The sequence below is a fragment of the Hyperolius riggenbachi genome, chromosome 2 (genome assembly GCF_040937935.1).
Source record: "Hyperolius riggenbachi isolate aHypRig1 chromosome 2, aHypRig1.pri, whole genome shotgun sequence".
Classification (NCBI taxonomy): domain Eukaryota; kingdom Metazoa; phylum Chordata; class Amphibia; order Anura; family Hyperoliidae; genus Hyperolius; species Hyperolius riggenbachi.
The window spans coordinates 447,572,337-447,587,104 of NC_090647.1; the positions used below are offsets into that span (position 1 = coordinate 447,572,337).

Genomic DNA, 14,768 nt, shown 5'->3' on the forward strand with positions numbered 1-14,768 from the left:
TCTCTCAGCAGCAGAGGGAGAGGTCAGGTGATCTATATGGACATGGAAATACTGGTTTATTGTTCGTAAATAAAGGCAAAATTCAAAAACCACATACAGTCATATAACATTTAAATAAGGAAGCAGGGATTTTTCTGACAAACACATGTTCATGAAGCGGCGTCCCTTAGTGCACAGAACTCTATAGCAATGGCTGGGAATCACTTAGCAGAGGCAAAGGATCAGCAGGATAGCCCGGCAACTTGTACTGCTTAACCACTTTAGCCTTCAGGACGTAGCTCCTACATCCAGATATGCATGCTGGACGTAGGAGCTACGTCCATGAGAAAACGGAGCCACTGCAGGGCCGGAACCGTCGGGATGTGTGGGACGCCCGTTAGCCCGGAGATCAATGAATGGGAAAGCAGTTCCCATTCATTGATCTAAGCCCCTTAGAACGATCGCTGGCTTCTATCGAGAAGCCACGATTGTTCTGTTACACATCCCCTCTTCACTTCCTGTAAGTATGCTTACAGGAAGCAACAAAAAAAAATTTGACTGTGGCCATCTTGTGGCCAAATAGTAATACTACATCTACATACATTTTATTATTAAAATGAATAGACATTTTTACATTTAAAATTAACTGTCTACCTCCCACACACCCAAAAATATTTGAATACTAGAAAAAAATTACAATAAAAAAAAACCAAATAGTTACCTAAGGGTCTGAACTTTTTTAATATGCATGCCAAGAGGTTAAATTACTAATATTTTTTAAATTATAAGCTTGTAAATAGTCATGGACGCAAGACTGAAAAAATGCACCTTTATTTCTAAATAAAATATTGGTGCCATACAATGTGATAGGGACAGAATTTAAATTGTGTAATAACCGGGACAAATGGGCAAATAAAATACGTGGGTTTTAATTATAGTAGCATGTATAATTTTAAAGCTATAACGGCCGAAAACTGACAAATCATGAATTTTTTCAATGTTTCTCTTAATATTCCTGTTAAAATGCATTTAGAATAAAATATTTCTTAGCAAAATGTACCACCCAAAGAAAGCCTGATTGGTGGTGAAAAAAAACAAGATATAGATTATTTCATTGTGATAATTAGTGATAAAGTTATTGGTGAATGAATGGGAGGTGAAAATTGCTCGGATACATAAGGTGAAAAAACACTAAAGGCTGAAATGGTTAAAGGAAACAAAGATGTCAGCCTCCATATCCCTCTTGTTACAGTTGTCCTTTATGGAAAACATCAATACAAGTGTTGCTCTGGGACTCTAAATATCTGTATTCACCTAAGAAGTATGGTTCAGTTTTGGAACATAAAACACAAGTGGAATGTGCAAGATGGGTTTTATTAAACCCCAAAAGGCACATCAATGCAAGCTAAATTAATAACTTTGAGGTAAAATGGATTTATATCATTTAATGATCATATGAAACTGATCTTTTTCTGAGTTGCAAAAGACTGGCCAAGCATTTCATAAAGCCCTTTTAATGATCTGGAAACATTTTCAGCTTGACATGAACAAGAATGCCTAATGTATTGTTCATTGTTGAGCCTTACCAGGATTTGTTCATTAATTACCTCATTCTTCTGACTGTCCACATCAGTTCTATGTTATCATTTTCCCCTCATTAGGCAATTTTTTGCTCATTTAGTCTTTTGGTGTGACTGAAGAAGATAATTTGAGCATAACATGCACACATGGCCAGAGGCATCCACAGTAACATTTCTGAGGGGAGGACTAAAGTTTTGCGTGAATCACAGATTGTGAGTAGTATTAGACACGGGAAGAAACTAGCTGTAGACAGTAAAAATGAATAGAATTTCTGGTTTATTTAAAGAGGATCTCCATCCTAAAAGACAAAATCCTGCAGGACTGCTATAATGAAAAGTTATACTTACATACGGTGTCTCGTCCCAAGAAGCCGTCCCGAACACCCCGCATCACTCCACTTCCGGTGCCTGGTCCTGCCTCCCCTCTCTCCTCGGAGAAAAAACGGCAAGCTATTTACTGCAGTGATCAAATCTTTTTCAGGAATCGGCCTTGTGACGCTGCCCCTGGCCGCTGTCCCCCTAATGCTTTATGTCACCCTCCCGGTGTCCGTGCACTTATACTTTACCTGTCCGCCGTCCATGCTGAGTGTCCTCATTGTACTTAACTTTGCCGACATTATAGCACGTGTGTGACGTCAAACACATGCCCCACGTGCAATATGCCAGTAGCCACGTAGCGCTGTATGCGGAAATAGGGCATGGACAGTCAGCGCAGATGGCAGACATCTGGTGGTCTGGTGTATAAAGCATTAGGCGGCCCGAGATTTTCCAGCTTGTCAAATTGATACATGCGACCAATTTCGGCCAGAAATGTATCTAATCGACGATCAGACATGCTCTTGGGAGCACCAATTTTCATTAGATTCAATAACACTTAGCGAATATGATGGTCGATCAACCACCAAGTCTTTAGATGTATGTCCACCTTAAATGATCACAGCCACAGAAGCATTAGTGATGACTGTTATGCCACAAAAACTTAACTAAGCACTATTCTCTCATGAAGGTCTGTGTAACCTTTGCCATACCACAGAAAGCTGAGTAGCCATCGTTTTGTAACAGGGGGCTAAGTGACAGAATCTTTAGGATAATATATATATATATATATATATATATATAAAGCAAGCAGTCGGATTAGACTGCCAAGATCTGGTTGCTTCACTGAAACCGAAAGGGGTAAATGGAGAAGACTTTATATTAACCTCTGCAGGATCCACATTCTGATATTTCTGTCTACAATGAACAGTTAGCCATGTGATGAGTTCGTGATGGTAAACAGGAAGTACTCACTCACGAACTCGCACAGTGTGAGAGTGTTCAGCACACGATGGAGTAATAGAAACCGATAAGCCACGCCTGCCATCCGATGCGGGGAGAGATACTAGAGTCACTGTATGCGGTGACCGAGAGACCGGAGAGTCAAGCACTGGTGTCATTGAGATTTGATAGTAGCATGGTCCACTGTGAAAAACACAATAAATATACACATTAATACGTATCTTTTTCGCAGTGTTTCTAAATCATCATTAATCCCAAGTCCAGAAGTTTTATTTTTATTACAATAACCCCTTAGGGCCTGTACACACTGAAAAAACGCAGGCAAAAACGCAAGCGCATGCGTTTTTAAAGTGCCTGTAGTTTTAAAAACGCATGCGCTTTTGCCTGCGTTTTTTGTGCGTTTGCGTTTTTCTTGTAATTGCTGATTGGCTAAAGAATCCTTTGTTTTTTTCTAGTTTACATTTCAACAGGAATCAGGAGATTGCAGAGTCTTCTGGGATACTGACTTCTGAAAAACGCAGGCAAAAACGCAAGCGCATGCGTTTTTAATGCGTTTTTCATGCGCTGCGCTTAAAAAAGCGCAGCAGGCACTGCGTTTGCGTTTTTTTAAAAACGCATCGCACCAGTGTGTACAAGTCATCACGATTTTCATTCTTTTTCAAAAGACCTTGCGTTTTTAAAAACGCATGCGTTTTTAAAAACGCAACGCAAGCGCAGCAGTGTGTACAGGCCCATAGACCCCTTTCACACTGGCAAGTTGCGTTGGCCAATTTGACAGCAGGCCAATGCTACACCAATGAAAGTCTATGGTGTAATTCATACCTAGTGCAGTGTAATGCGCTCCGCCGGAAGTCCCCAATTCAACGCAAGAGCAATAGCGTGTTGTGGGGCAAATTGCGCGGTAACATGCGGCAAACCAAAAGTCATGTAAGTCTATGGCGACATTTTTTTTCTATTATTTGCATTGCAGCATGCACACATAGAAGTGTATTTTTTCAATACACTTCCGCCTTATTAAAATTTCGGCCATGAAAAGTGAGCGCTAGAGAGCCTCACTTCCACAATGAAGATTACCGCGCACGGCCACAGTAATTTCCAAGGGCTTTTTGGCAGTGCGATCAGATGATCACACCGCACCCACAGGTTAGCAGTGTGAAACCACCTCAGGCCCCTTGCATGCTGCATCGCATTTGTCGTGGGGTGTGCGAGTCCAGCTGCTAGCTGGACAGATATCGCAGTCCAGTGATTTGTAACACATAGGGCTCGATTCACAAAGCGGTGCTAACCCAGTTAGAGACTTTAGGCATGATAACCATTGCACCACTCTGGTGAAAAGCCAGTTTAGGTGTGATAAGTTTAGGCATGATAAGTTTAGGTGTGATAAGTTTAGGCATGCTAAGTTTAGATAAGTTTAGATCGCTTGCAAAGTCCCGCATGCAAAGCAGCGCCATTAAACTTTATACGAAGTGCACCAGACTTTGCTAGCGCAAAACTTTTGATCAGCTGTGCACTGCGGTGCTAACCCAGTTGGTGCTTAAACTTATCATGCCTAAACTTATCACACCTAAACTTATCATGCCTAAACTTATCACACCTAAACTTATCATGCCTAAACTGAGTTTAGGCGTGATAAAGGGCTTTTAACCAGCGTGCTAACTGTTAGCACCGCTTTGTGAATCAGGCCCATACTGTATTCAAGTAATATGTACCTTCATTATTAAGCAGTTTTATATGTATAGTTATAATTTTATTGTTTATTTTATGTCTTTTTGATCGTGCACTAGTAAAATTAGATAAAGTCTATATGTCTATATGCCTGTGTAGAACTAGCAATGCTATAGAACTAGTAAGAGCCTTAAACGCTATTCTTTGTCTTAAAGACACTCCGTAACAAAAATTGCATCCTGTTTTTTATCATCCTACAAGTTCCAAAAGCTATTCTAATGTGTTCTGGCTTACTGCAGCACTTTCTGCTATCACAGTCTCTGTAATAAATCAATGTATCTTTCCCCTGTCAGACTTGTCGGCCTGTGTCTGGAAGGCTGCCAAGTTCTTCAGTGTTGTGGTTCTGCTATGAACTCCCCCTTCCAGGCCCCTCTATGCACACTGCCTGTGTATTATTTAGATTAGGGCAGCTTCTCTCTTCTCTCTTATCTTTTACAAGCTGGATAAATCGTCCTCTGAGCTGGCTGGGCTTTCACATACTGAGGAAATTCAGACAAGGGCAAAGCTGTTTGCAGAAAGAAACGAGCAGCCTGAAACTTCAGTGCATGAGAACAGGGGGAAAGAAACACACAATGATCTCTTGAGATTCAAAAGGAAGGGTGTATACAGCCTGCTTGTGTATGGATGTATTTTCTATGTGTGGACATACTGTACATCAACCTACTTCCTGTTTTGGTGGCCATTCTGTTTGTTTATAAACAAACTTTTTAAAACTGTTTTTAACCACTTTTAATGTGGCGGGGAGCAGCGAAATTGTGACAGAGGGTAATAGGAGATGTCCCCTAACGCACTGGTATGTTTACTTTTGTGCGATTTTAACAATTCAGATTCTCTTTAAGGCACTCTATTGATCTGAAGAAGCGTCTTTCAGCTGTGAAACGCATTGTCTTTGTGCAAAATACATTTTTTTTCTAAATTATCTTGAGTTGTCACCTTTTTCATATTAACCTACACTGCTTATGTATGTATAAAGTGCCTCCTTCCCACTAGTACTCTAAGTCTATACCCTCCCGAAAGGTCCTATATTTTATGATTCGTCGTAAAGTATACCTTTTTGGAACAATGACCGCCAGAATCTCTAAAGGTCGGTACTTTTCACACATGCGCAGAAAATGGTTGCTGAAATAAGCAACCCAGACTTGTGAGTATCCTACTATTATTTTTTTATTACAGGAACGACTGCTGTACAGACATGTTACTTGATTACAGCTGAGTAGTCTGTTCTGGTTGACTGGGAAGGGGAGGGGGTTGCCAGTGGAGGAACCTAATAATGCATTATATTTTTGCCCAAGAATATCATAGATTGCTGTTTCAGCCAGCGTAAACCTCAGTTTTTATTATTATTATTATTAACTATTTATATAGTGCCGACATCTTCCGCAGCGCTGTACAGAGTATATTGTCTTGTCACTAACTGTATCTCAGAGGAGCTCACAATCTAATCCCTACTATAGTTCTATGTCTATGTATGTAGTGTAGTGTATGTATCGTAGTCTAGGGCCAATTTAGGGGGAAACCAATTAACTTATCTGTATGTTTTTGGGATGTGGGAGGAAACTGGAGTGCCCAGGTCATACAAACTTCTTGCAGATGTTGACCTGGCTAGGATTTGAACCGGGGACCCAGCATTGCAAGGCGAGAGCGTTAACCACTACGTCATTGTGCTGCTATTGTAATTCTCATAGCAGAGCATCTTCTGCTTATACTCTCCCTTTACCCTTCACAGAACATACTGCTCAGAAGATAGACAAGCAGCGTGTCTGTACAACTCTCATTCCTTAAGACAGTGTTTCCCAACCGCTGTTCCGCGGCACACTAGTGTGCCGCGGAACGTTGCCTGGTGTGCCGTGCTCTTATCCCCCCTCCCGCCCGTCCCTGCGGCCGCCGCTGTTATTACCTTAGCAGCGGCCGCTCTCCCCTCTCCAGACCATGTATATGCTAGCAGCGTATCTCCGGCTGCTCTGTGTGATGCACTGATGCGGAAGGAGGCAGGGCTCGGTTACCATAGTAACGGCGATACATATCGCCGTTACAGGAAGCCGCTGCCCTCCTTTCTTCCGCATCAGTGCATCACACAGAGCAGCCGGAGATACGCTGCTTGAATATACACGCGCCGGAGAGGGGAGAGCGGCCGCTGTTAACAAGGTAATAACAGCGGCGGCCGCGGGGACGGGCGGGAGGCACTAAACTGGCTATACTGGGGCACTATTCTGGGGTACTATACTGGCTATCCTGGGGCACTAAACTGGCTATACTGGGGCACTATTCTAGCTATACTGGGGCACTATTCTGGCTATACTGGGGCACTATACTAGCTATACTGGGGGGCTATACTGGGACACTATACTGGCTATACTGGGGCACTAAACTGGCTATACTGGGGCACTATTCTGGGGCACTATACTAGCTATACTGGGGCACAATACTGGCTATACTGGGGGGGCTATACTGGGGTACTATACTGGCTATACTGGGGCACTATACTGGCTATACTGGGGCACTATACTAGCTATACTGGGGGGCTATACTGGGGCACTATACTGGCTATACTTGGGCACTATACTGGGGCACTAAACTGGCTATACTGGGGCACTATTCTGGGGCACTATACTAGCTATACTGGGGCACTATACTAGCTATACTGGGGCACAATACTGGCTATACTGGGGGGCTATACTGGGGTACTATACTGGCTATACTGGGGCACTATACTGGCTATACTGGGGCACTATACTAGCTATACTGGGGGGCTATACTGGGGCACTATACTGGCTATACTGGGGCACTAAACTGGCTATACTGGGGCACTATACTAGCTATACTGGGGCACAATACTGGCTATACTGGGGGGCTATACTGGGGTACTATACTGGCTATACTGGGGCACTATACTGGCTATACTGGGGCACTATACTGGGGCACTAAACTGGCTATACTGGGGCACTATTCTGGGGCACTATACTAGCTATACTGGGGCACAATACTGGCTATACTGGGGGGCTATACTGGGGTACTATACTGGCTATACTGGGGCACTATACTGGCTATACTGGGGCACTATACTGAGGCAACTAAACTCCCTACACTGGGGCAACTATGCCAGCTATGCAGCCGCACCCCAGCCCCCCCCCCCCATAGCGGCACTGTCCACTAGGTCGCGCAAACAACCGGGGGCCGCATCGCCCCCACCGCGCGCGCGCGCCGTTCCCCGGAGAAAAATTTGGTCAGACAGTGTTCCCCGGGCCGGAAAAGGTTGGGAAACACTGCCTTAAGAGTCATGTAAAATGATTTCTAGTGCCTGTGGGAATATGTGGTCCAGTGCACAAGAATACCACTAGATGAACCATCTCAGTGCACTTTACCATGTCACACAGGTGTGAACTACTATATGTAATACAATATAATAGCTGAACTGACAGCATCACAGATGGACTTCCAACTGGTGTGCAAGTGTGTCTCTATAACAGACACAATATGTAGATGTATTCCCTCTTACCAGTACAGCTTGGACCTTTCCACCAGAGCGTATGTCTCTCCATCACCGATAAAGGAAGCACACCGAGAACACAAGAAGCACTCAGGGTGGTACTTGTGCTCACCTGCTACCTGTTGAAAAAAAAAAAGCAAAATATGAACATTATTATTATTATTTATTAGATTTATATAGCGCCAACATATTACGCAGCGCTGTACAATAAATAGGATTACAGACAATGATAACAGGGTTGACAGAACAATACAGGTAACAGACCATAGATACAACAATACAGGTAATAGCAATAAGATATGCAACACAATGCAGATAATAGTACAATGCCAGATCATAAACTGGAATGGTAGTGGTAAAAAATTACCAGTTCCAAATTCTGGCTAAAGTGCACACAGTCAAGTATGATACACAAGGGAAGAGGGCCCTGCCAAAGGCTTACAATCTAGAGGGAGGGGCTGGTGACACAAAAGGAGGGGGTGCATCAAGAAGTTATTGGCAGAAAGGATTAGGGTAGTGTTGAGTTGATGTAGGCCTCCTTGAAGAAGTGAGATTTGAGTGCTTTTTTGAAGGTGTTGAAGGTGGGAGCGAGCCTGATGGGCAGCGGGAGAGAGTTCCACAGGATAGGGGCAGTTCTAGTGAAGCCCTGCAGTCTGGCATGGGAGTGCGAGATGCGTGGGGTGGTTAAGAGGAGGTCGTTGGAGGAGCGAAGTGGGCGGCCAGGTGTATATCTGCTGACCAGGTCAGAGATGTAGGTTGGGCAGGACTTGTGTAAGGATTTGTATGCCAAACATAGGATCTTGAAGCTGATTCTGAAGTGAATTGGAAGCCAATGAAGGGATTTGCGTAGGGGAGTTGTGGAGACAGAGCGGTGGGAGGAGTAGATGAGTCTGGCTGCTGCGTTCATGATGGATTTTAGGGGGGCGATGCGGTTTTGAGGAAGGCCAAACTGAGCGCGAGAAATATCTGCGACTATCTGGCAAATGGAGAAAGCTGTCTATTGTCACCTGAGATATTCTAGTCTGAGCTGAACAGGTATCTCTGGTGTATGTAGATTTTTGTATTTATAAACTTTCTGCATTAAAGCATACCTAAAGTGACATGATGAGATAAACATATACACATATAGTACTAGCTATAGTCCCTTTCTCTTTTCCAGTACAGCAAAAAACGTGAGCTGTTGTCTAAACAAAAGAGCTGATCCACAGCCTGTGAATTCAATCCAGTGTACGTAAAAGTAAATGCAACAAAGTCCCGAGTATCCAACACCAGCGGGGATAGCCTGATACATGTGCTTGCCGGATGCTTAAACAACCAGCCTGAAAAGCACAAACCTCCCCACCAAATATTTACTGAGCCTCCAGCGATGTGTAGCAGCCTTCCTGCAGCACCTAGCAGGATCCTAGCAGCTTTCCATCTTTCGATGTGCATGCAAGCCTGCGTGTCACCTGACCCACATCGGGTCACGTGACATGCCAACTTGGGTGCACGGATGCTAGGAGCCTGCTAGGTGATGCAGGAAGGCAACTTCACATTGCTGGAGGCACAGTAAATATTTTAAAAGCCTCAAAACCTGCTGAAGGCAAAGTCTCTGTTATCACTCTGGCATGCCAGTTAGGTGAGACTTCCGATTGCCTGAGTTCCGGATAACAGGGACTTTGCTGTAGAAGCTAAAAGGCTTTTAGGGAGAAGGGAGATAAGAAGGCTTTAGTTTCCTGTGAGCCGGCATGCGTCTTGTAGGACATACGCCGGCACTTGCACTGATGTGAGTATGCATCCAAAACGCTTAGCCACTCCATGTACAGCTATGGGGATTTGGGTGCATAGTGCGGGATACTGCAGCATGCCATCTAGAATCGCACTGCAATACGATTATGACAGCAAACCATTGCCTGAACAGGCAGCATTTCCCAGTGTGACTAACCTGTGGGAAACGCTGTGGGTACGGAACAGATTCAGCCCTAGTGGAAACTGGCCCTCCCTACAGCACAGTTATAAGGGTCATTATTTTTGTATCCTTTTCAGCTTAAAAGGCAGAGTGTGGATTCTAAACAGCAGCAGTGAAAGTCTGAAACAATCTTAAAAATAAAGCTATAAAACTGAAAATAAAGAAACATGACTCTTTTCTATACTACATACTAATGTTCTATTTATCATGTATACCCCGCAGAGAATTCATGATCTCATAAGATTAGTTTCACTTCAGGTCCACTTGAAAACACTTGTTTGCAAGTAGTCGGAATTCCTTGGTGGTATTTAACACCATTTTTTGAAAATAACTACTCTGACCTATGTCTAACCTCCCTGGCGGTATGATTATTTTACTGTCTAAAAGCAAAGCAATTTTGTAACATTTTTTTTTTTTGCTGGGCATACACGGCTCGATTTTGCTGCTCGATTCTCCCGCTTGACCGATTCCCCGCTCGATTCTGCAGGCGATTCTCTTATCTTCCGCTCGTTTTTCTTATTTTTTTGCATTGTGTACAATGCGGATTCGAGTGGGGAAATGATCGGGCGGGAGATCGGACACGTCGGAAATTATCTATCGAGCCATCTAGATGGCTCAGAATCGAGCCGTGTATTCCCAGCATTAGACCCTAAAAATCATACCGCTTGATAGATCTGGGGCAAATCTGCACATTACACACCTCCAATGGATTCAAATCGGGGTTACTGCTCTGATTTGCGGATTTCTGTCCCAAGCCTGACTCGGAGTTACCGCCAAGGAGGTTATAAGGTTGTACTACTTACCGATAATGTATAGGGGGGACCCCAAGTATCCTATTTAGTGTGTTACATATAACAACAAATTACACCCTTTTTGATATCTCTAGAGAGTTACATGGTTACCAATTCTGCAAAATTCTTATTTAACCTCCCTGGCGGTAAGCCCGTGATGAGCACGGGCTATGCCGCCGGGAGGCACCGCTCAGGCCCCGCTGGGCCGATTTGCATAATTTTTTTTTTTGCTACACGCAGCTAGCACTTTGCTAGCTGTGTGTAGCATCCGATAGCCGCCGCTACCCGCCGATCCGCCGCTATTCCTTGCGCCGCGGCCCCCCCCCCCCCCCAGACCCCGTGCGCTGCCTGGCCAATCAGTGCCAGGCAGCGTTGTGGGGTGGATGGGAGTCCCCTTTGACGTCACGACGTCGATGACGTCATCTCGCCCGTCTCCATGGCGACGGGGGAAGCCCTCCAGGAGATCCCGTTCTTTGAACGGGGTCTCCTGATCTCCTATCGCCGGCGGCTGGGGGGATGCCGGGGTGCCGCTGAGCAGTGGCTATCATGTAGCGAGACTTTGTAAAAAAAACCACTACTTTGCTGCCCCCTGGCGGATTTTTTTAAACCGCCAGGAGGGTTAACAGACGTTTGCTGGAAACCATAGAATATTTGTCTCACTGGTACGCAAGTCTGCACAAAGCAGGATGTAAAAAGTAATGCTCCCCATGACTACCAACAGCTTGGCCACTTTACTGCAATGCCACATTCATTCCACAGGGTTGATTATTCCTACACATCTGAATGGATGTTTGCATGTGCATACAGCTGTTAGCAGGGGCGAGCCTGGGGTGCCTGGCACCTGGGTGCAAGATTTTCTCTGGCGCCTATGGGAGTGGTTAAATTAACCGCGCCCAACCACATAACCACACCCGTGTTCTGCCTAATCACACCCACACCTTCCACCTCTTTCCGCATGCATGTGATACCCCATTCCTACCCCTCTTCCATGGGCTTGCTCCTGGCTGGCTTTGGCTTCCTGCGAGTCTGCTAGTCTCTGGACTGACTCAGGCTGAGAGGCTCTGCGAGTGCGACGCAGTCACACACTGCGTATTTATGGCTGCCTGCGGCCACCCTACTCTCGCTCGCTGTCGTCGGCTCCTCCCCCTGCCAAGCCCAAGCGTGAGGTGGGCTGCCTGTATCTTTCCCATTGCGCCGCGCAGCCTGCCAGTGTTGCCAACCTTTCACGTTATTTTTTTACTGACAAATACCTAAAAATTTACTGACAAAAGATTTTTACTGACAAAATTTCCCCACTAAATGCACATAAGAGACAGCTTTTCCCCATGTAAATGCACATAATAAGAGACCGCTTTTCACCAGTAAATGCACATAAGAGACCGCTTTTCACCAGTAGATGCACATAACAAGAGACCATTTTTCACCAGCAAATGCACATAATAAGACAGCTTTTCACCAGCAAATGCACATAATAAGACAGCTTTTCACCAGCAAATGCACATAATAAGACAGCTTTTCACCAGCAAATGCACATAATAAGACAGCTTTTCACCAGCAAATGCACATAATAAGAGAGATTTTCACCAGTAAATGCACATAATGACAAACAGACAGTGTCCCCAGAATATATAGCCAGGGATATATGTGCCCAGTATAGGTAGGCAGGGGGTATATGTCCCCAGGATAGGTAGCCAGGGGGTATATGTGCCCAGGATAGGTAGCCAGGGGGTATATGCGCCCAGGATAGGTAGCCAGGGGGTATATGCGACCAGGATAGGTAGCCAGGGGGTATATGCGACCAGGATTGGTAGCCAGGGGGTATATGCGACCAGGATTGGTAGCCAGGGGGTATATGCGACCAGGATTGGTAGCCAGGGGGTATATGCGACCAGGATTGGTAGCCAGGGGGTATATGCGCCCAGGATAGGTAGCCAGGGGGTATATGCGACCAGGATAGGTAGCCAGGGGGTATATGCGACCAGGATAGGTAGCCAGGGGGTATATGCGACCAGGATAGGTAGCCAGGGGGTATATGCGACCAGGATAGGTAGCCAGGGGGTATATGCGCCCAGGATAGGTAGCCAGGGGGTATATGCGACCAGGATAGGTAGCCAGGGGGTATATGCGCCCAGGATAGGTAGCCAGGGGTTATATGCGCCCAGGATAGGTAGCCAGGGGGTATATGCGACCAGGATAGGTAGCCAGGTAGTATATGCGACCAGGATAGGTAGCCAGGGGGTATATGCGCCCAGGATAGGTAGCCAGGGGGTATATGCGCCCAGGATAGGTAGCCAGGGGGTATATGCGCCCAGGATAGGTAGCCAGGGGGTATATGTGACCAGGATTGGTAGCCAGGGGGTATATGCGACCAGGATAGGTAGCCAGGGGGTATATGCGACCAGGATAGGTAGCCAGGGGGTATATGCGACCAGGATAGGTAGCCAGGGGGTATATGCGACCAGGATAGGTAGCCAGGGGGTATATGCGACCAGGATAGGTAGCCAGGGGGTATATGCGCCCAGGATTGGTAGCCAGGGGGTATATGCGACCAGGATAGGTAGCCAGGGGGTATATGCGACCAGGATAGGTAGCCAGGGGGTATATGCGACCAGGATAGGTAGCCAGGGGGTATATGCGACCAGGATAGGTAGCCAGGGGGTATATGCGACCAGGATTGGTAGCCAGGGGGTATATGCGACCAGGATAGGTAGCCAGGGGGTATATGCGACCAGGATAGGTAGCCAGGGGGTATATGCGACCAGGATAGGTAGCCAGGGGGTATATGCGACCAGGATAGGTAGCCAGGGGGTATATGCGACCAGGATAGGTAGCCAGGTGGTATATGCGACCAGGATAGGTAGCCAGGTGGTATCTGTGCCCAGGATAGGTAGTGAGTGACAGGAGCGCGCCCCGCCGCCGCCACCTCCTCCGCTCCCCCCTCACCTTGCAGCAGCTTCAGTCAGACCTCAATCAGCGGGCGACCCGACCAGGAAAAGGGCGCCGGACGGACGCACCCGCTCTATATGCGGAAGTGATGTCACTCCCGCATATCAGTGCGGCATGCTAGGTCGGAGGTCCTAGCGCCCGCCCGCCTGATCGAGGTCTGACGCGGCGGCGCCGGCGGCTAGAGGGAGGGAGCTTGAAGCTTCGGCCACAGGGGGAGAGCGGCGGCCACAGGGGGAGAGCGGGGCCGGGCAGCGCCTCTCAGAGGCAGGCGCCTGGGTGCCTTGCACCCGCAGCACCCGCCCAGGCTCGACCCTGGCTGTTAGGAGTAAGCTGTTAGGAGGTAGCTTTCCCAATGACTCAAAGTGAAGTATATTCAAATAGGTTAACCTAACAGAACCTTCATCAGTGTAATGCAGCTTGTTAAAAGTAGGAAAGGGCAGGCAGAGGCTTGTGGAAAAGTAGGAGACGTGCTTTAGACAGTTAGAGATCATTATAACACACAACATGTTTTATGTACTTGCCATAACCAGTCCTTTGGTGATATGCACTGAGCAGCCCTGGCACATACCACCAAAGCGTGCCCAGTAGTGCTTTTTGCAGAACAGCCTTCCATCCTTCTCATAGTACCGATGGGACAAAGACACACCACAGTCGCTGCACCTGAAAGAGAGGAAAGTGGTCATGATTCAGTCTTGTAAATAACAAGTCATGTAGAGTGCAGAAACATCAGCATCCTGATTTAAAAGGTTAAAAATAAAAGTGGCTGCAGAGATCACACAACTGCTGTGCAATATTGGTGGCAAAGATTATTTGTGATCTGTACCTTTAAGGGTGCCCATTAATGGTACAACCTCCCAAATGATTGACCATACAATCAATCGGATTGGCTATCGTTAAAGGTGATGATCAACGACAAACAATCGTTCTATCGTTTCCGATTTTTTTAAGGTGGCCACACACGATACAACAAAATGATCCGATTTTACAGCAATTCGATAAGAACAATTGGATCTCCCGAAAAAATTGAAAGCTTT

At 46.1% G+C, this 14,768-nt stretch overlaps 1 protein-coding gene across 2 annotated transcripts in view; it reads right to left on the reverse strand.

The window, feature by feature from the left end:
* The window catches only part of LIMK1 (LIM domain kinase 1), a 179,629-nt gene that overhangs the window by 40,849 nt on the left and 124,012 nt on the right, over positions 1-14,768 (reverse strand). For both annotated transcript variants that reach the window (XM_068270034.1, XM_068270035.1), the window contains 3 exons: positions 14,256-14,394; positions 8,059-8,168; positions 2,850-3,020 (listed from right to left, as the gene is read on the reverse strand). In XM_068270034.1, the coding sequence (XP_068126135.1) occupies positions 2,850-3,020; positions 8,059-8,168; positions 14,256-14,394 (420 nt within the window). The remainder of the gene's footprint in view (positions 1-2,849; positions 3,021-8,058; positions 8,169-14,255; positions 14,395-14,768) is intronic.